This window comes from Cydia strobilella, chromosome 13 (assembly GCF_947568885.1).
Source record: "Cydia strobilella chromosome 13, ilCydStro3.1, whole genome shotgun sequence".
NCBI lineage: Eukaryota > Metazoa > Arthropoda > Insecta > Lepidoptera > Tortricidae > Cydia > Cydia strobilella.
This window is the reverse complement of record NC_086053.1, coordinates 14,987,185-15,008,376: the sequence shown is the minus strand read 5'-3', so window position 1 is coordinate 15,008,376 and position 21,192 is coordinate 14,987,185. Positions and strand designations below refer to the sequence as shown.

The window sequence follows — 21,192 nt, the reverse complement described above, 5'->3', positions numbered from 1 at the left end:
AGGGCTCAAATATCACCATAAATCTGATGGTGATTAAATTGGAGATTGGCGCCAATTTCATTTATGATCAAATCCAATCGGTCGAATTGATCATCCCGTCTGGACTCCACTTATAACGGGAGAGATAGAAAAAAGGTAATTTTTATCAAGAGGTTTATATTAAACTTGACGTTTTCGGCAGTAAGGCGGCAGCTTTACTGCAGCAGTATTGCAGCAGGACATTGCTGCCGATTCTGTTGCTGCTGCAAATGTGAAAATTGATATGGCCGCCCGGAGTTTTCACATTTGCATTACTGTAGCAGTAAAGCTGGTGCAGTCTAAATCCGAACAGTACATTAACTCTGCACAAACTTGTAATGACAAAGTGTTTCTACACAAGTCAACTACCTACGAAAATATGACGTTTATTGATTTATGGTGCCATTATAATATTTTCAGTTCGAATTCAATACAAAATTAGCTTAAACTGACCCTTACAGGCCAATTCGAACGTACACTGACATCAAACCGATATTAGAATGACATTGGAATCATATCAGTTAGCTGTCATTCGTGAGGGCGTCTCGCTCGCACTAATAATTGTGCGGATAAGTCTGAGCGAAATGAACGCGCGAATAACAAATATCGGTTTGATGAGTGCACGTTCGAATTGGCCTGTTAACTAACTACCTATCACTTAAACCTAGTTTGGACTATGCTAGTAATTTAGTCGAGTGGCGAGTATTTCGATAAATATAAAATGGAGCCACTCGAGTAATTCACTGACTAATCTACTCGACTACATTTTTGGTGTTCAGTCACGTAATACTCGCCAATCGACTAAATTACTAACGTAGCCCGAACTAGGCTTAAGTGGCGAGTCAGATCGTAATGCCATTTCTTTCACTCTTGGTTGGTCTTAATAAGGGTAAAGGAGATACCATTATGATCTCAGTCGCCAGTTGGTATTGCGGCAAGTATAACGTACTCCGAACTAGGCTTTGCACCTTGACGTCGCATTTGCCACAAATGATATTCGGCAGCGGTTAGCTTATTTACTTACTTACTTTACGACTTTAAACTTGAATGGTTTCTGCTTTACAGTACGGTTTATTTTCCAAAATAGAAAATCCAATACATGTTGGCGGAAGGCATCAGGGGCGGCTGGGTGCGTCCGCTGCCGCGCGTAACTTACGCCGCTCACGAGCCGGCGCGCGCGCTGCGTATGCTCGCGAGCGGCGCGCGAGGCCGCGTGCTCCTGCGCGTGCACGGTACGGTGTCTCCTTATTTGTGTCGTTTTTCGGTTTTTCGTACAAAGATACAAGCAATTTTCGTCCTTCTGGTAAGTGACAATGTGGTATCTTTTGATTGAAAACGTCACATTTTATGTTTTGTTTAAAGATCCGACGTGACAATTTTTCAAACAATCTGATATAATTGTCAATTTAATTGTGTGCGGACGCAAAAATGAAATTTGCTTGCCGATCCCACTTGATTCTATTGAAGATTGTGACCAATCAAATCACTGCCTAGTATCGTAAAGTCGGGTTAATTTAACCTAGCAAATGGTAACTTTGGCCTGCATGAAAACCAAAAACTAATAAATAATATAAAAACCTTAACCTTCTGCAACTGAGGTAGGTTTTAAGGGTTCCGTACTTCAAAAGGAAAAAAAACGGAACCCTTATAGGATCACCTTGTTGTCCGTCCGACCGCCGTCTATCGGGCACGTCCGTCCGTCCATCCGTCTCCCTGCCAAGACTCTTTATCTCGGGAACACGTGGAGGTATCGAGTTGAAATTAAAACCATACACTTACTCAGGTCTACAGTCCCTTGTAGCTGTGAAAAAAATCAAACTTCTAGATTAACGTAAAAAAACCGGCCAAGTGCGAGTCGAACTCTCGCACCGAAGGTTCCGTACTTTTTAGTATTTGTTGTTATAGCGGCAACAGTATTTACTGCCTATGTGCTAGGTGTGTATGTGTAATCTATTTTGCCCTAACGTGTACCAGACATCGAGGCGCAGCCTGAGGCCAGCCTGCGTTGCGGAGGATGTCAGCTACTGGTGTCCGACGATGAAGGCTTAGCCCTGCGCCTCGCCGGGCGCCTTCTGCGACGCGGTGCGCGCGCGCTCCACTTCCACCTGCCCCGCTACTCGTATCGCCTCAACCTTGCTATGCAGTATGTACAACGTGATTCACTAAAATTTTGTAAATCAATTTGCCAGTGAAATATAAACCTCTAGTGCTGGAAGTTAGTTATATTGCTTTGTGTAAAAATTGAACGTAACATAACAATTGCAACTATATTCTGATTGAAAATGAAAATATCATCAAACTCAATAAGTACTATAGGTAGGATCGTAAGCCTTACAAATGGGGGGATATTCCTGGGCTTTCTCGGCTCCGTTCGGCTCAGCATTGCTCCGAGCAATTATTAGGGTTGACACAATGCGACGTCCCTTTGCGTGCACGACCACAGATAAGATGACTTGAATTTTGACAACCCTAAATAGCCGAAAGGGATAGTGCCATACATAAGAAAGGGACAGCGTGATTCATCCCTGAATCGCTGTCAAACTTCGGTTTTGTAGTAAGTGTCCTTTCTGTACGGTAGTACTATTATATTATTATGTGGCCTTACGAGGTTATTAGGAGACAACTCGACCTCCGCTGTTGTGGGGTCTTATATCTGAACGGAAATAGGAACAGATTTTTATTATCGGCCATGCTTTATTTTTAGGCAAACACCGAGAAACAATAATTGATAATTTTTCGATAGAACGATATACATAAACTAACTGTGGTTTTTCCCTTATTTAGGTACATATACAATAACTGTACAGTTGAAATCTATACATGGTAATAAAGCAGTATATTATAATTTCCCATTTCTTTTATAATGTCCAAAAAAATCTAATCCCTAAGAGCGTTGCATCTGTATCAATGTTAATTTATATATTTATCGTCTACAGATGCTGGCGAAAGGCAGGCGTAAATGTTGTAACATCGTCAGAAGACCTGGCACAGAAGGAGTGTGCATCAAATCTGCTGAAACAAAGCTTAACCTTGGGTCCGGTAGAGGGCGTGTTTGTTGTGTTGACCAAACAGACTCACCGATCACAATGCATTTACAACTCCCTATTGGCTGTGTTGGACGCAAAAACTAGACAACATTGTCCATATTTGAAGTAAGTTATGTTATTTTGATTTTTATTTATACACGCAAAAGCTCTTTATTTTAAGATGTGCACTCGAACTGCCTCTTTAGGTGCTCTTTAGTATCCAACATATGTACAAAAAGCTATGCTAACTTATTTGAAATGGCACGGATACTGGCCGGCGACACAAAAAGTTAAACTAAAAAGTAAAACTGCCAAAAACATTAGCGTCACAAGATTCAGCACAATTTTTAGTTCTCAGTAAAAACATAGTGTATCCCAAAATTACGGAAGAAATAGTAAGAAACGCGCCACCAGCGGAAGCCTCTGCAAGCTGAGAACCCGCAGTAGCACCGGTGAGCCAAATTATTTCCTTTCAATTAGCATAGCAGTCAACTCCGGCTTTACGCCACATTTCTTGGTCCTTCGAACCGGATTTAAATTTTTCCAAATTTTGAACGTTAACTATCCCCATACTTTCAGTTCCGTCGTGTGTCATAAAATAAACTCGGCCCACCTGCACATTTTAATTACTAAAATGTTTTATTCTTCGTAATCGTAATCAATATAAGGAAAATGTTGGTGGACTGACAGTACTCACTATGTTTTTAGGTACTTTGCAGTGATTGGTGTTAATACATCTCTAGGAGAGGAATTCTGTGTCTCACGGGCAGGAGATGGATTACCAGCGACCATGCTTTCCGTATCGATGAACAAAAAGGTATATTCTACGTCCCGTCTACAAAAACGATCACACACACAGCACACACTTGACTAGGGTGTGAGCAATTCTAAGCTCAGCTCTCGAGTTGTGTATGTGTTCGTATCGCGTGTGAATTCGAGTGTTAGGAAATCATAGTTTTGCAGTGTTCGGCCTCAGTGGCCAGCGTCAAACGTACAGCGGTGCGTTCGGCGGGGCGTGCAGCGTGGCGTCGAGCTTCTGCGGAAATTGGGCAGCGTGCAATGAGGCCACTCGCATACGTTTACATTTGTTTCAAGTTCATGTTGTACATACAATAAAATAACAAATACAATTTCTCTAATATGAGCTAGAGGGCAGCAGAGCAGAGCTAGCAGGGAAGAAAAAACCCCTTTTTCGAATGGGTGATGTGGAAACGTAGGCATATTTCGACACTCACAGGGAATCAAAATTTATAGGGCTCTTCCCGTTGACCTAGAACTATAAAATTTGGCAAGTAAAATCGTCTTACACTACAAGTACAGGGAAAATTCTGAAAACTATAAATTTGTAAAAATTAAAAATAAGCACACACTGCTCGCCTTTAGTTGGTCAAAGGCGACTATAGCCTTTCAAAAAGATAACATAAAATAAATACACCAGATAATTTGGAACAGGTTAGACGTTAGCCTCGTAAGCTGAAGACGCGGGTTCGATTACCGACTCAACTGTATACTGCGCGCAGTTTGACATTAGATATCTATAGATGGCCAGATGATTGAAGTTTTTATCGGGTGGCATTAAATTTGATGCCGGCTGTACACACTCGTCGAGACACCCCGAGGAGACAGGCCGAGAACGAGTGTGCACATGCTGCTCCCTTCTCGTCTTGCTCTTATTCGTCTCGTCTCGCCGTTCTCCGATTGGGTCGGAGGCAAGACTCTTGGCGAGAGGCTCTCAACGAGTGTATACAGCCGTCATTACATGGACGCCGCACCGCATGCCCTGCCCTACTTGTCTCCCCGCTTAAGCGTCCACTCAGATTCCACAGTTAGCGGCTTGATGGCCGTTGAGGTATTTTGTATTGTATTTTACACTATCAAGATTTATTACAGGATCAAGTTGACATTACGGAGATATTGCCAGCGAGTTACGACGACATAGTTGATGCAACGGAGCAGGCTTTGCAGTCACAGAAGCCTGTTGTATTTGCTCGTTACTCTCCGGAGCGCCAAGACTCCCTGTTACAACAAATAGAAGAAATTGCTGGTGAGTAAAGACAGTCAATAGTTTTCTTTACAAGGTACCATTTTTGTTTAACTCCACGTGCTTATATTAATACCCGAGCAAGTGATAAATTCCAGAATTGTCTTAATTTTTTGTGTTCAAGACTAACTTTGCTAGTTTGCTACCGAGTAAAACAAATTTTTCACCACATCAACGAAAGAAGAATACTGACTGTAAAACATTACAAATGAAATCCAAATGAATGCTATTAAATATGTGTAGGTATTATTCAAAAATCCCTTTTAAAATCATCCCTTAACCCTTAAATGCTTGATTTTTTATTTTTGGTTGAAAAAAATGTTTTTATTTAGTTAGTTAAGCTTTTTTCTGATGAATTTGTGAGCTGTCCAATGCTTTGTATACATTTGGCAACAATATGCATTTAAGGGTTAAGAGTACTTAGGTACTCTTACATCACGTCACAAGCCAACATGAAGAAACAACTTAAAATTTGTATAAAATTACATACTTACTTTCAATAAAATTTAATAATCATTTATTTCAAAGAACAAAAATATATTCATAAAATGCCACTCTTGTTTTTTTTATTATATAGGAGGCAAAAGAGCAGACGAATCTCCTGATGATAAGCGATTACCATCGCCAATGGACGTCCGCAACACCAGAGGAGTTGTAAGTGCGTTGCCGGCCTTTAAGATGGGAGTACGCTCTTTTCTTGACGGGTTGAAGGTCGTCGTCAACTATAAAACTTAACTTAACTCGTGAAAAAACTTGACGCACAAAATATTTTTCAGGTATCATCATATCAGAGAATACAATCGACGGGCAAACATTGCTAGATTTGGGCTTAGCCGTTGATAAAGTGCGAGTGTTATGGTCATACTTAAAAGACAAGCTAAATATTACCATCTCTGAAGAAGACATATCATTGCTGACTGTCAGAAAGTAAGTGGCTAGGTTATTTCTATGATTTATCATTACATATTGCTTCCACGATTTGACCCACACATAACCAGTCCCTTAAAAAAATATAAATTATAAATGTAGTACGGAAAAGTGGCATGAACTGACGCCTAAACGTTTCTCTTTAAGGATACGAGAAATTGAGAGAAATTTCAAGGAATCAGATCTCGCATGTGTACAAGGCTTGAGTGTTTTCTTCCCGTTCGTTGATTCTGACGAGCTGTATGCCACGATAGACGACGTAATGATGCCTACCCTTACGCAGAGCAGCGATATGGTTCGTAGAGATTTGAATTTAATCTAAATAAGGCCCCATATTAGCAAAGTGTACCGTTTAACCTTTTAAACGCCATATAACTTGCCTCGTGCACTGGCCTCGAGCTTTCTTCTTTTTCTTCTTTTTCTAGGGGCTATGTAAGGCTCCAGAGCCTATGTATCACTGCGACCATCTCTGATCTATTGTGATCGCCACCTACTACAACTCTCGATCCAAACCTGCAACTTTAAACAGCTGCAGGATCTTTTTGGTATCGAGAGACTTTAACTCCTCCGGGCGCAATATATGTCCTCGAGCTTTAGATTATTGCATAAGTTATGTTAGGAGACGTGGAAGTTAAACTTTGCCTATTTCTTAAAGAGCTTGAGGCCGATTGACAAAATAATATTAATATGTATATAAATAATTCACTCGTAGATAAAAATGTACCACAACAGACTTTTAACGTTCTTTCTTCAGGAGCTTCAGGTTTACTTACTTTTACAGTAAATGCTTGATGGTTTGATCTAAGAAATCCCTGTTTAAAATTGTATATGTGAATATAAGTAATGTACCTACCTAATATTTAGCGAGACGACGAGTTCGATGCATCGGTAGCTTGTCTATACATAGTACCAGGACTACAAGGCCTTCACCAGCGGTACAGCACACTATGCGAGCGCCTACAACTAGCGGCCGTCGTGCTGCAGCCCGGACTCGACGGGCCTAATGAGTCTCTACAGGAAACCACGGCGAGATATGTCAAGGTATGTTATAACGTTAACAGACGGTACCAGACCACGATCTTGATCCGGTTAGCTTATCTCTTTCTCGTTGTTACTCATAGCAGTCATAGCTGCGTCCTTGAAAGACGTACTGCGAACCATCTTCTACTCGATCGAACAGGCCTCGAACCGTACCAAGCAGTTCGTGAGTTCGCGGTCCGGTACGCCCGTCTGTTAGTACTTTTAACCGGACACAAAGCCGGTAGTAATATTAGTTATTCTGTGACAAAGCAAAGGCCTTCGAAGATAGGCCGCCGTGTCGCCTAAAAAAATAACGTGGTTCTATATACCTACGGGACTTAGGATTGAAAGAAAAAAATGATATTTGAATATGCTGAGAAAAATGAACGTGCAGAAACGCATTAAAAGCCTGAATCATTAATCGTGTAGGTACGAAAAAAGTAGAGAAATCCCCGAACATATTGAAAAATTATTGGGAAGGGTATTGGGTAGTGCATCCATAATTCCACACAATCATTTTTGGAGCAAATATGATAAAAAAAATACCGTGCAAGCCACGTGACGGGCTATAAATAATATATATCACATTTCTTTCAGACATTCCTAAAGAAAAAAGCCGCCACAAATCAATTTTACTTGTTGGGTCACGAGATAGGGGTACTGTCAGCACTGGAGATGGCTGCCGCACTAGAAGATCTCGGTAAAACATTTTATTTCTTTAGTTGGATGCATGGTTTTACGGTACCTATCGTAATTATTTTATAGGTCAAGCCGTTTCTCTAAAAATCGAACAGAAGCCTAGAGTTGACTAGACGCTTACGCTCGCTAGTGTGATGTGAAGTCTCTCTAAATGTTTCTGATTCTAGGCATGACAGGCACAGTGTTCTGCCTGGGCGGCGGTCCAGACGAGTTCGTGGCCGAGCTGGAGCGGCAGCTGCGCGTAGCATGCAGCGACGACAAGGAGGCGACACTGCAGGAGGAAGTAGCGCGACATATGTGCGCGCTCATGGGCGTCGCGTCGCCGCAGCTCGACGACGCGTTGCGCGACGCGCAAACGTGGCCACTGAAGGTATACCTATACATAATGTAGTGTGGGGAAAACTAGTGATCTGCCCACGAAAATTAAACGAGAGAGCCGAACGTTTGTCTGTGGCCTTCAGATTAAAAAGTATAGAAACCTCTACATCAGCCCTTCTCAAAGCCTCTATTAGGGCTACGCGAGAATACTTATAATAATAAGAAAAAAAACAGCTCAGGTATATCTGGTAGTCCTCAGTGAAGAACGATTTTTTTCCCATCAAATATCGCTTCGCATCGAATTTCGCTTTCCAAAAGGGTTCCGTCACCAAAAAGTTTGAGAACTGCTGCTCTACATAGTAGGTAGTATAAATATAATGTTACACAATAACATTTAATACCTTGGAAGAGTACGCGTGCTAACATAATAAATTACGTTCAATTCATTTGTTTTAAGATACCTACCTAGATGTATTAAATTGCGTAGTACGCAAACTTATTAAACATACTTTTTTGAAGTATAACAGTGATATCATTCTTTGCTTACAAAAAATATTTTTCATTTACAAGGTGGAAGCAAGCGTGCGCGCGCTACGCGGGCGCGTAACTTACTCCATGCAGTATGCGCGATTGCTCATAGAGGCAGCATACGCGCGCGTGACTGTAGCGCTGCGACGCGCGCCGCCCGCGCCCCGCGCGCTGCGCTCGCGCGTGGTGCTGCTCCGCTCGCCCGGCGCCGGCGCCGGCGCGCCGTCCGCGCTGAGCCTGCAGCGCTACTCGAGGGAGCCTCTGGTTGTGCACGATCTGTGCGCGCCATTACCTCACGCGGCGGACGACCTCCGTGCCGCCGCCATTATCAACCGCTATCTTGACGAAGAAACGAAGCAATACTTCGTTAACAAAAATCTCTGTCACACGTATTTGCTAAATCGTGATTGTTTCTTTGAAGCGAACTAAGTATTCTTGTTAATTGTGTGTCTACGGATTCTTATTGTTCTCTTGTATGACAATAGAATTGTTTATTTGATATGTATAAATAAAATAAAATAAAATAAAAATCGTTTAATTCAGATCATAGATCTATAACGGTATTAGTATATAAATCTTAAAAACTATGTTATCTAGGTAGGTACTAAAGAAAGTACTTAATAACAAAACAACACAAGAACTAAGAACTAGGTTTTAAAAATCTAAAAGCTAGGTATAAGATATAGACGCGGCCACTACGAGACCAGGAGCGCAGGTTGCCATGCTCTCTCATGACGCCCAACATTCCTAACATTCTGACAGTAGGTCTCTCCACGGTCTCTCAGCAGATTGGTGATTAAGACTGATAGCTGATAGATAACGCAAGTCTGAAGGCCTCTACTCACCGTGCAACAAATCGCATGCGATTTTAGATATAGTTTGGCAAGCCATTTCCGTCAGTAGAAGAAGGCGCCAAATTAAAACAAATAGGCACGAAGGGTTCACTTCTTTTTCTACTGACAAAGTGGGTTTACCAGAGTATACATTGTAATCAAAAGCGGACTGATTATTGGGCGTGCAGCATTTGGCCAAATTTCACAACTGTCAAGTGTCTAAAAATATCAATATGTCCTATAGTCCTGTATAGTAAAATAACTTGTTTACTTATAATTTCCTACAATTTAAACAAGATAAAATGAGGTGGAGTGAAGCAATCACTCTAGAGTTCGTGAAAATATACATAAAACACGAATGCCTGTGGAACCCCGCGCACACTGGTTATAAATTAAAATATCAACGAGAAGAAGCTTACAGCAGTATTCAATCAGATTTTAAAGCGGCCACAGGTAAATCACTAAGTATTCCCGAGATAAAAATAAAGATAAAGAATTTAAGAACAACCTACTGTCAGCAAGTGCAGAAAATATTGCAGAAGTCGAGTCCAGATGCCATATACGAGCCGTCTTTAGTTTGGTTTCATGAGATGGATCAATGTTTGAAACACGTACCAACTAACAGACATTCTACGTCGTACATCAATGTAAGTACTGTTGTATTTTCTTGGTCATTTCATATCCATAATACTAAAAAACCTTAGCCTAGAGATTCAATGAAGTATAACACGGATATGGATACAATTTTCAATTTAAGCATGAGACCTCCTAGGGCTGATAGACATTAGACAGTTTAATTTTGAACTTCATACATATTGGCTATGTACATATAGTATCATTCCACGAAATACTCTACTCTTGTCCCGTAAAAACACGAATTATCTGAAGATTTGCAGATAAGCCAGTTTTTTTTAGATAAAATGTAGGTAATAAACGAAATAAAATGTGTTTTTACAGGAAAAGCTCATGAAATGTATAGGGGTATAGGGGATACTGAATCTATAATGTATAATCTTACTTGGCAATGCGGCTAGCCTGCTGGGCACACTGCCCATCGGCAGTGACTTGGGGGATATTTTTTATTTATATTTTATTTGTAGTTTACATTATTATTTGTCAGTTTATTTATAGTTTACTATTATGTGCTGTGTAATCTCAACCTGTTTCAATTAAATAATTTTTTGGACATCTGACTTTGTTTATTTATTTTCAGACCCATGAAACTCCAGAGGTTGACTCTTCCTGCCAATTGTGGGTGGACCAGGATCTACGGAATGAGAATACTGAAGATTCCAACCCGGACCCCCTCGTGGCCCATACTGATGACGAGTATGACTCCAACCAACTCGAAGACACAGAAAATATTAAAAAAGAAAGGCGCATATTACCATTACCACCCTTCAAGAAAATTAAAAAGAAAAAACTCAAGCATAGAGCTAACAATTACTATTCAGAGTCTATGGACATTACAAATCAGCTAAAAGAGGATGAATTTGATATTTATGGGAAATACATAGCATCACAATTGAGGAAGATGGATGAAAGAAATTCCTTGAAACTGAAACTGCAGATTCACAGTCTTGTCAGTGAGGCTAGGATGTCTGATTTATTAAGTAATAACTAATGGGGTTGGCAACTGTTAAAGGTTTGCAGAGATGGCGCCATCATAGCTTGCCCCTTTTTCTATGAGATTTGGCTTAAAGGGTTGGCATCCAGGGCATTAAAAAAACAAAAATTTTACTCAATTCTAGGGATTGACAGGGCAAGCTATGCTGGCGCCATCGGTCCATCCAATATAGTATGCAGCTATACAGTGCGCTCTAGCCTTTATAGATTTTAATCAATATGTGATTTCTAATCTACACAGGCTCAGAAAGTGTTAAAGATCATGAGCTCCTAAGTTTTTACTTTAGTATTAGTAGAAAGCTATTTTAGAAAATGTGCAATGAACAGATCTCTATTCCCTTTCATTAGGACTTATATTTAAAGTGTTATTTTTTTAAGCAGTGATAAAGTTATTTTTAGTATATTGTGGAGGACAAAAGTTAATTTTAATTTTAAATTTCTTCAAAGTATTTAGTGCCAAAACGAACAACAAAATTAGCTCCTGTAATATAGAGAAGAGGATGATGCTGAACACCATCAACAACAGTCGGGGAAAAATGAATGGACATTTGATATGGCACGATAACTCCTTTCAAACCATCATAGAAGGCAAGATAAAAGGAAAAAGAGGCAGGGACAGACCAGACGTAGCCTAAACGTTCATGAGTACCTAGACCAAATAACAGAAAAAGCTGATATGTTGTGTCATATCAAGAGGTCAAGAATATGGCATACGAGAGGGAGAAATGGAAAATACTCCACTCACAAGAGGACACCTCTTAAAATGATGAAGTTATTCCTGTAATTTGGAATGTTGAACCAAAGATTAAATTCATGATTTGTTTTATAATAATAATAAAACATGATTATTAGTATAATATCTCCTTGTTAATTTTTTATTTACAAATACAATATCAGCTAAATCAGCTCCCATCCCATTCCCATCTGGAGCCAATCTGAAAATGCAAATTGCAGTATTTTATTTGATCATTATCAGTCATCATGATGACTGATAATGTGAACCATGGTTCACATTGATGCAATATCAGAAAAATAAATGTCGCTTTGTAAAAGCTTCCTAAATGTACCAAATTTTATTAAAATATCCTTATAGTGTCCTTGTAGTCATATAGACAGACAGATACGTCGAAAGTATATGGATTCCGTTTTTGTAGTTTGTACCATTTTGGCTACGGAACCCTAAAAACACAAACCAAACCCCCTAAACGATATATATAGCTGGTCAAACAAATCTGTCAGTAGAAAAAGGCGGCAAATTGAAAAAAATGTAAGCGCGAAGCATAGATCAGCTAAACGCGTGCCCCGTGAGGGACAAAACATACGCAATGCGACAATATGATTGGTCGAGAAGATTTGTAGCCCACCATAAACCATACTAAATTTACGGTGGGGAATAAAAAAAAATGTGAGACTGTGACAAGGACAAACAGCGCTTTCTCTGCTATTCCTACTGAAAGATACATAAGACTATCCCGTTCGGTCATTTCCCCCCGCCCCTCATGACCGATCCAGTTATACTAGATTCATGGCGCGAAGAGATGTCGTCCCATAGAAGATTCAATTTTGGCACCTTTTTCTGCTGACAAGATTTGCTTGACCAACTACAGTAACGTGTATAGCCGGCATTCAATCATCATAAACAAAAGAAATCATTGTTTATGGTTGGACACGTTTAGGTTGAAGATATTTTTGTAGTTTTCTACGAATCCGACATAGCAATTTGGACTTTATAAATATATTAATTAAGTTGCATATTTTAAATAGAAAAATAACCCAATACATACAATCTTATCGTACTGTCATTGTCAAACAACAAATGCCGTGCTAGGGCGACGTTAGTTTATTTATTTAATAAACATTGAAAAACAACAAACAATATAAACAAACATGAGATGGAGCGAAAAAGAAACGTGTACTTTTGTCAAATTGTACCTGGAGAATGAAGCACTCTGGAATCCTAGAGTTCCCGAGTACAAATCCAAACCAGATAGGCACAAAGCTTATACTAAAATTATAGGTGAATTCCGAGCTGCTACGGGCATGCCTTTGACGGAACCTGAAGTGAGAACGAAGATTAAGAACTTAAGGTCCACCTACATCCAGGAGGTCAATAAAATACGTAAACGTTCTAGCCCGGACTCTGTTTTCAAGCCTTCGATTAAATGGTTCTATGCTTGGCATAAACGTTTTAGCAAGACGCTTAGAAGAGGTCTGGACGTTATGGACGATACGTTTTTTGATGTAAGTACCTACGCTGTTTCATCTTTAAACTATGTAATCCACATAATCTGGAAAGGATCTTTATGTTTCTTGCTGTGGGTTTTTAAGTGACAACAAATTTTCTTTTTGCATTAGCAATAACAGGCTAGAGATTGATTTTCTATGCCATTTCTTCTTCAATTGATAATTTTGCTCATTACAACAGCGAGCTCGCAGAAGCTCATTGAGCATGAATTTGTTCATTATTAATATCAGTAATAATTTGCTTTTAGTAAAGTGATAGCTGGACTTTACAAGCCACAATGGATTGCCGGGTGTTCACTAAAGATGAACTGATCAAATATGTGATTTAAAGTATCTGTGTGTTTGTCAAAATATTCAAAATGCTTACACATACATATATTGAAATAAGTTATTGATATGCCAGAATATTCCCATATAATATATATGTAATTTGTTTACTTTATATCTGGTAAGCAATATAAAACAGTAAATAGAAAGTCCATGCATAGTTCTCGATCAGCAACACAGGCTTCGTCAAGTGGACACAAAAGCAAATCAGCTACAGGCTTCGTCATCTACTTACAAATGATGTAATCCGCAACAGGCTTTGCTTTATCTTTATCTTAATTCTTGTGATATATACTTACCATATCTTATCCATCCACTTGACAATGATATCCAAAAATGTAATAAATAAATAAATAAAATTCTTTATTTAAGACCATCGGGGATCATTGGGTTAGTAATTACCTTAAATTTAAATAATCTTATCTAAGTGTTAGAACTATATACATAACTATCCTTAATAACTATACTATAACTAATGATTAAATGTGATTTTTTATTAATTTTTATAGCATGAAGAACAAATTGATGAATCATATCAAAAAATATGGGTTAGTCCAGACGAAGTCAATGATAACTCAAACTCGGACCCCTTCGAGTCCGAGCAAGATAACTTCCTTCTAGTCCTCAAACCTGAGCCCGAGGAAGACATAAAGCAAGAAGCGTCACAGAGCTCATACAAACTAAAGAAGAAAAAATTTAAACATCGCCACAGTACCGACAACTCGGACAGATCATATAGAAATAGCATAGACAATGAGGCCAAAGAGGATGAGTTTGATATTTATGGGAAATTCATAGCGTCACAGTTGAGGAAAATGAATTTGCAGAAAGCGCTACGATTGCAACTGGAGATTCAGAGTTTAGTGAGCGAGGCTAGGATTTCAGATATGGAACATTGAATTAAATAGAAATTTGTTTTTATTATTTATTTATTTTAAACTTTATTGCACATAAAAAGTGTACAACAGGCGGAATTAATGCCATTATCGGCATTCTCTACCAGTCAACCATAGGGGTAAACAGAAAAGCGGGTTTTTAGCATGTTCACTGCGGGAATGGAGTGTTAAGCTAACTATTTTTGTTATATTTCTATGCATAGTCTGTCTAAGATGACTCTGCACCGACTTTAACCTTTTCGCCGCCATTGACTTGATATAAAGTCAGTACATTTCGTGCCCTACACGCCAGAATACGGATTATCTACGTGCAATTTTTGACATGGTGGCGATGACGTGTCCGGGAAAAGGTTAATACAACAAAGTGTACATGTGTGATTAATTTGATTATAAACATCATTTTCTTAGAAATTTTACATTAATAATGATATTACAAATGCCATGCAGAGTTAACTTGATCCGACTCTCATTGTTTCCAAAGAAACGATAATAATAGGTTACATTGTTAGCAATAATCAGTCAATAAATAAAGAAGAAATGTTAACCCTTTATCATTTTGTCAATCAGTGATCTTTAGATAAAATAAAGGTGTATTTTTGTTTTTTGCAAACATGTAAAAAAATACTTCAATGTATGTCAATTCATATTGAATAATTTTTAATTTATCATATTGAATAATGGAGATAAAAAAATTACAAAATCTGACATTACATTTTGAGTTTCCTCTCCTTTCTCTTTCCTCAAAAGAGAGGTAGTTTTTGTAAAAGTAATTTCTGATAATTTTCACAAAAGGACCAGTGTTCAAGTACAAGAATAAAATAGAACTCAAGATAATGGGGTTGGCTTGGCTTGGCCTGTCGAAGTATTTGCAGATGGCGCCAGCAGCGTAGGGTTTCACCTGTCAATCCTAGGAATAGTTTTTTTTTATAGTCTGGATAATGGATGCTAGCCCTTTAAGCCAAATCTCATAAAACAAAACAAGAGACAGGTGCTGGCGCGTTCTACAACCTTTGACAGTTGCCAACTCCATTGATTTGTGTAAATTGTATACTTACTGATTTGTGTTGTGTTGTGAGGGGAAATAAATATAAGAGAAAGTCATGTAGCAAGTCTGATCTTTTATTGCTTTTACAGCCTCTGTTTATAATATAAACAAACATCGCTTACGTTTCACTAGTGAAAATTCAGATTTTCCAGAATGTACCAATTATAGTACCCTCCAATTCTCACATTTGCCCTAGAAATTTATGACAAAGTACACAGATGTCTGCTGCAGATTGGTTTCAGTACGAGAGTCCATGTCAATTATTATCTATACCTAACTAAATTAAGTACTTTAAATTACACAAATTACGTGTTCAGAAAAAAAAAACAAAGTATGGCCTTTACGGCTATGGTTTAAAAAAACTAACCATCTTAAAACTTAGGTTATAAATAACGTTAAAGGAGGATTTACACCAACTGATCTAGTACTACATTGGACAACTTATAGTATAGTGTAAACCGACGTTTAACAGAGACTAGAGAAGACCACAATCTTTATTTCAACAATCTCAAAAAAATACTAACAACATTTCATTTACAATCCGATTGAGTCCGATGTGCGTTTGTCGTAGGGTAGACCTGATGATTGGCACGTTCAACCCTGAAGTGGGGAAGTCTTGACAGTCTTGTCAAAACTGAATGACAATAAACTGTTAAAGCCTGACCAGGAATATATGATCACGCGCCATGTTGCGGAATTTCACTGAAACTAATTTTTTCATACTATACTGAACTGTCACTCTATACATGAGAATAACAGCGCTCTTGATAATGATCATATATTTCTGGTCAGGCTTTATATTGGGTGCCAATCAATGGGTGTTTTACCTTATTAATACAGTGATGCTAATTGATTGTGACTCGCTTGTTTTTGCTCTCCTGGCTAACAGTACCCAATAAGGGCCACCACACTAGCGTCGGCGTCTAGTCAGCGCTATGGAAAATGGCGTTGCTGTATAGTTGCGCCAACGTTGCGTCGAGCAGCAGCCATAGAGTGTGGAGACGCTAGTGTGGGGTGGTTCTAAAGGTGCACCCATACCGCAACTTTTGTGGCTACAGATAGTTTACCTAATGTAGCATTAACACTTGAAACTTTGTTCTACAAAAAGTGACTCCGTTATAGATGCACCCTAACAATACATGTTATATAAGAGACACTGCTTTACAATATGACATCCAAGCAATTGTGTTACTCTTCATTAAAGTCCATGATCACGATATCATTAAAAAAAACTTAAGATAAACCAAAACTATGATTTCATAACAGTGCATCAGAGAACACTTTCATAAAATCATAATTTAACTAACATTTCACAATGTTTCTCACAGAAATATATCGTATGTTTCCAAAACGAGCAAAAACAAGCAACCAAACGGGGTAATAAAAAAACATTGGCACTTATGAACAACATTTAAACTCACACTTCACTGAGTATCAAACCGTACACTTACACTAATGCCATCAAGTCAATGTGTGGAAGCGACACCAAAGTCACGTCGTCCAAAAAAAAGGAAGGAGCATATATGTAAGGACAAATACGAGATGATAGTCTTCCCAACAAAACATTTTATATATTATTTTATAGCCGGTCTTACCCAAATTTACTTCATTGGTTTAAATTTCGATATTATTGTAAGGTCTAAAAGTTATATCATAGCATAATGCGTTAAGGGTAGTGAGAATCGTTAATCATAAACGCGAATGGAAAATTTAAAAATGAATCGGAATGTCATATGTGAACGGAAAGTCACATTTCCATACATTTTTTGCTTTTCAATTGACGTTGACAATTAACATCAACACATTATCAAGTGCTTCTCAAAAACAATTGTATGGGCTTTACCCAAGTATTCGAAAAAAGAAGGCGGCAGCGAGAAGATTAACATTTTTACGCAAACTGTCACGATCTCTGGCTAAGTACAGGTCAAATTAGACCGTTAAAAAAAAACCACATTCCTTGCGGAAAGTTCAGTGTTCTGGGTATGTGTAACGGTAACCTTTATTTCACTAAACTTTGGTGTTGTTTCCACACATTTCAACCCCGCTTGAAACCTTAAACTATTACTACAACGACCAATGCTATCTTTCCGGAAAAAGGCGAAACTTAAATGCATCGTTTGTACATAAATTTGTGGAAGTATCAGGGAAGCATATGACGCAAGCGCGTTCAAACGATCATTACATTGAAATTCAACAATTTTTAAGTTGTCAACTCACTTTTAAAGAAAATTACGAATGTTGTAGCCGAATTAATACATTCGGCCCTTTTAATCGAAGTAAGTGCGAGATGAATGACTTAAAAGGCTTATATTGTAGGCCGCAGTTTAGTCATATGTGAGCCAAATCTTGCCTTACTGAAAGTATAATATATATAGGTCTCATACATTTGGTTATACATGTAAATTCACCCAAAGCTGGTATGAATACCTAATTAAGGTTGCACTATGACATTGATTGCCCTTATGATCCATCAAGTCCAGTTTTGGTGAGCCATATGGCTACCCTACTTACGAGTATGAAAATGCTTTCCGTAAGAGTGGGACGCATGTATCTACTAGAAAAAGAGAGACTCCAGCGTACAGTTTTGAGCGTCCGCGTCTAGTCAGCGCTTAGAAAATGGCGTTGCCGACGCTCGGGAGACGCTAGTGTGGGGGTCTCTCTATGGGGTGTACATTACTTTCCTAAATCTGGCTTGACAGTGAGTTGACATTTAACTTTCACGACACAGTTGTCAAACAATGTAAAATATTTGACAGAAAACATCAACAATTAGTTGTACCGTTTTTGAACACATAAGGATATTAGGTACATTTAGATGTGTGTAAATTAAAAAACGATTTCAACTTAAAACAAAATTACGTTAAGCGATGATTTTCTAATGAATTTTACAGATAATAGCTCTAACATTTTCTTCTAAAAATACTGAGAAATATGTGATTTTATGGTCTATAATGTCTATATCAGTAACTTTGCTCGCAGTGTAAAAATGCGTATACTAGGGCCTATTAGTTATTCTGTGCTAGGGCAATATTCCCTATTACAATGTAGCTTAGGGTCTTTTCACATTGTAGCATGCAGTATAGTCGTTAGCTTACAAGCTGGCCCCTAAGGGATAACTCTGTCTATCTATTGTAAGTGAAACCGCACGTGCCACTTCAAACAGAAAAATAATTTGCGATTTCTTGTGTGGTCCTCTACGGTTACTGCGTGCCGACGAGTCGCACGCTATAGAACCAGTCTAAATTATGTCATCGAGATGTGTAACAAAGGCGCGTTATCGGAGAGCGCACTTACACTGGTTTTTGAGCGTTGAACTAGCCCGCGCTCAGGTGCCAATTAGAATTATACCCCAATGACTGCCCCTTTTGTTAGGTAGTACGTGCGGTTTTACTTAGCAATAGCAAAGGATTAGCCGTTCGGGGCCAGCTTAAAATCGAACGACTATACCTAACTACTTGATTTTGAACAACTGGGACTCACTATCACTTGAGAAATAACTCTTTTGCCGTCCCATTTAGAAAATTAAATACATATTGCCGTCCCGTTCGTTAAACTTAAAAATATCTTTTATTTAGTTTACATCTATTTCTCGACTAGCTCCTTCAGCTATTTTTATGACAAGAAAGGACAAAGAATGGCTTTATATAATTCTTATTGTTTGTGTTATTTGGTGTCTAACTATACCTACATATGATATGAAATGTAATGACAATGTTAGAGCTGCCGTCTGCAAAAGTTATATGAAATTGCGGCGTGAACCGCATAACAAGGGTCAGTCGTGTCGTGGTATCCTACAACTAAAGTCGAATTCTAACATGATACGGATTATAAGGTGGAATAAATTCAACTGGTCATACGAATCTGCATCATAATAGTAGTTTATGTGACTGCTATATAATTAAAGGTATTAAAATACGAGTGTGAGTTTATGAAACGAACAGAAAGCGAGTTTCATAAAAACATCACACGAGTGTTTTAATGCCTAATTATGTACAGTTACGTACACTGCGAACTAGGTAGAATAATATTATTTGCGCCCTTCCCAGGTCAGAAGGTAGCATTTGGTTGCTTGGTAATACAGTGTTTCTGGCATAAGTGCAATTATAAACTACTACCTTTTGCCCGCGACTTCTTCTGCGTGGAGTTAGTAATTTGGGTAACTTATTTTTTATCCAATCTGCGTTTTATCGATTCCCCATACAAACTTCCACCCCCCTTTTCACCCCCTTAAAGGATGACTTCTGGGATAAAAACTACCCTATGTCCTTGCCCGGGACTCAAAACTATCTTTATACCAAATTTCAACTAAATTGGTTCAGCGGTTTAAGCGTGAAGAGGTAACAGACAGACAGACACACTTTCGCATTTATAATATTATAGTATAATATTATAGTATGGAAAAACATAATTATTATGGCAAGTTATAGCGTATGACCAATTGCGTTTCTACCCCTGATAACCCCAAACAACGTCACAATGTATTCACTATTCTAAACGTCAATAAAAACTACACAAGAAGGGAGACTCGAATCAGATCTCGTTTGTACAATTTATCACATACATTTAAAGAACACGCCCACTGCAGCAAATACTGTCTGTTAAATTATGCATTTAGAGATCAAAAGTATACCAATAGAGCAATACGGTTCTAAAATTAGATTTACGTCGCTCCGGGCGGCAAAGGTACCAAAGGCTTCTACAGACCTTACAATAAATGGCATGCGATTTTAGATAATTGCTGGCTGAGTTGGACGAATTCAATCGATCGACCGAATGCCGCAATTGCAAATCGCATGCGTTATCGGTGACGTGTGTAGAGGCCAATAAGCTGAGAACTGGTTATCGAAACGCATTTCTGTGTACCATAGATAATAAACTTTTTTTTTATCTTAGACCTGCGTTTCGATCACAAGACAGCTTTATGAATCCAAATATTTCATTGATGAAAAAATAAACGCTCTGTTATCGTATCGACATACACGGTTACAAAACTAACATACTTACTCGTATTTTTTTCAGTTAGATCCGGTTGTACCGATGTTTGTATGGACATTTTCAAACTGAATACGTAAATTACTAATAAATTAAGAAAAAATATCGAAAAGGTTAATTAAATAAGAGAACAAAAAAATGAGATCACAAAACGCCCATACAAAAACCAGCGATTTACAATGCCAGCGTAATGTTGAAAGCTTGGTATCTAGACATAAATAATTATGAAAGCGCTATTCTTTATGGCATAATTGGCATAACCTTGTCTTCATCCACACTATTTCATCCTTGTAAATGTAATTTTAACTCAATTCTAACCTTCAAATTTTTTGCCTACACGGATTCTCTTAAAATTTGGCATTGTCTTAAATAGCAAGACCAAAACAATGCTATATGTTGGATTATTTGCTATTTCAATGACAAATAATTGCAACAGGCTTAATTTCTTTCAAAATTAGATAATAATTAATAGTTTTAGTATGTGAATGATCGAAACTGACATTGAAACAACAGTTAAGTGCGTGTTGTAATGTATAGATACTTATGAGAGACGGCACATCGCTTGCGTGACGTGTGCGTGCACGGCACCAACATTTTAGCGCACGCGCGCGTCCACGCATAAGCATCCGGTGTGCTCTGGCCTTTATACCCT

At 38.4% G+C, this 21,192-nt stretch overlaps 3 protein-coding genes across 3 annotated transcripts in view; all 3 read left to right on the top strand.

Annotated features, from left to right (window-relative positions):
• LOC134746927 (fatty acid synthase-like) overlaps window positions 1–9,006 on the top strand; it is a 37,014-nt gene extending 28,008 nt beyond the window's left edge. Inside the window, exons 27-36 of the mRNA XM_063681499.1 lie at window positions 1,106–1,250; window positions 1,993–2,161; window positions 2,955–3,057; window positions 4,935–5,088; window positions 5,862–6,012; window positions 6,160–6,307; window positions 6,877–7,053; window positions 7,630–7,732; window positions 7,899–8,101; window positions 8,620–9,006. Coding sequence (XP_063537569.1) covers window positions 1,106–1,250; window positions 1,993–2,161; window positions 2,955–3,057; window positions 4,935–5,088; window positions 5,862–6,012; window positions 6,160–6,307; window positions 6,877–7,053; window positions 7,630–7,732; window positions 7,899–8,101; window positions 8,620–9,006 — 1,740 coding nt within the window. The remainder of the gene's footprint in view (window positions 1–1,105; window positions 1,251–1,992; window positions 2,162–2,954; window positions 3,058–4,934; window positions 5,089–5,861; window positions 6,013–6,159; window positions 6,308–6,876; window positions 7,054–7,629; window positions 7,733–7,898; window positions 8,102–8,619) is intronic.
• A 616-nt stretch (window positions 9,007–9,622) lies between these two features.
• Window positions 9,623–11,437, top strand: LOC134746394 (uncharacterized). Its single transcript, XM_063680762.1, has 2 exons — window positions 9,623–10,057; window positions 10,624–11,437. Exons 1-2 carry the CDS (start codon window positions 9,713–9,715, stop codon window positions 11,032–11,034), a joined length of 756 nt encoding a protein of 251 aa, XP_063536832.1. The 5' UTR covers window positions 9,623–9,712; the 3' UTR covers window positions 11,035–11,437.
• Window positions 11,438–12,838: 1,401 nt separating this feature from the next.
• On the top strand, window positions 12,839–15,612 carry LOC134746753 (uncharacterized). Its single transcript, XM_063681280.1, has 2 exons — window positions 12,839–13,277; window positions 14,117–15,612. Exons 1-2 carry the CDS (start codon window positions 12,924–12,926, stop codon window positions 14,504–14,506), a joined length of 744 nt encoding a protein of 247 aa, XP_063537350.1. The 5' UTR covers window positions 12,839–12,923; the 3' UTR covers window positions 14,507–15,612.
• The last annotated feature ends 5,580 nt before the right edge of the window (window positions 15,613–21,192 follow it).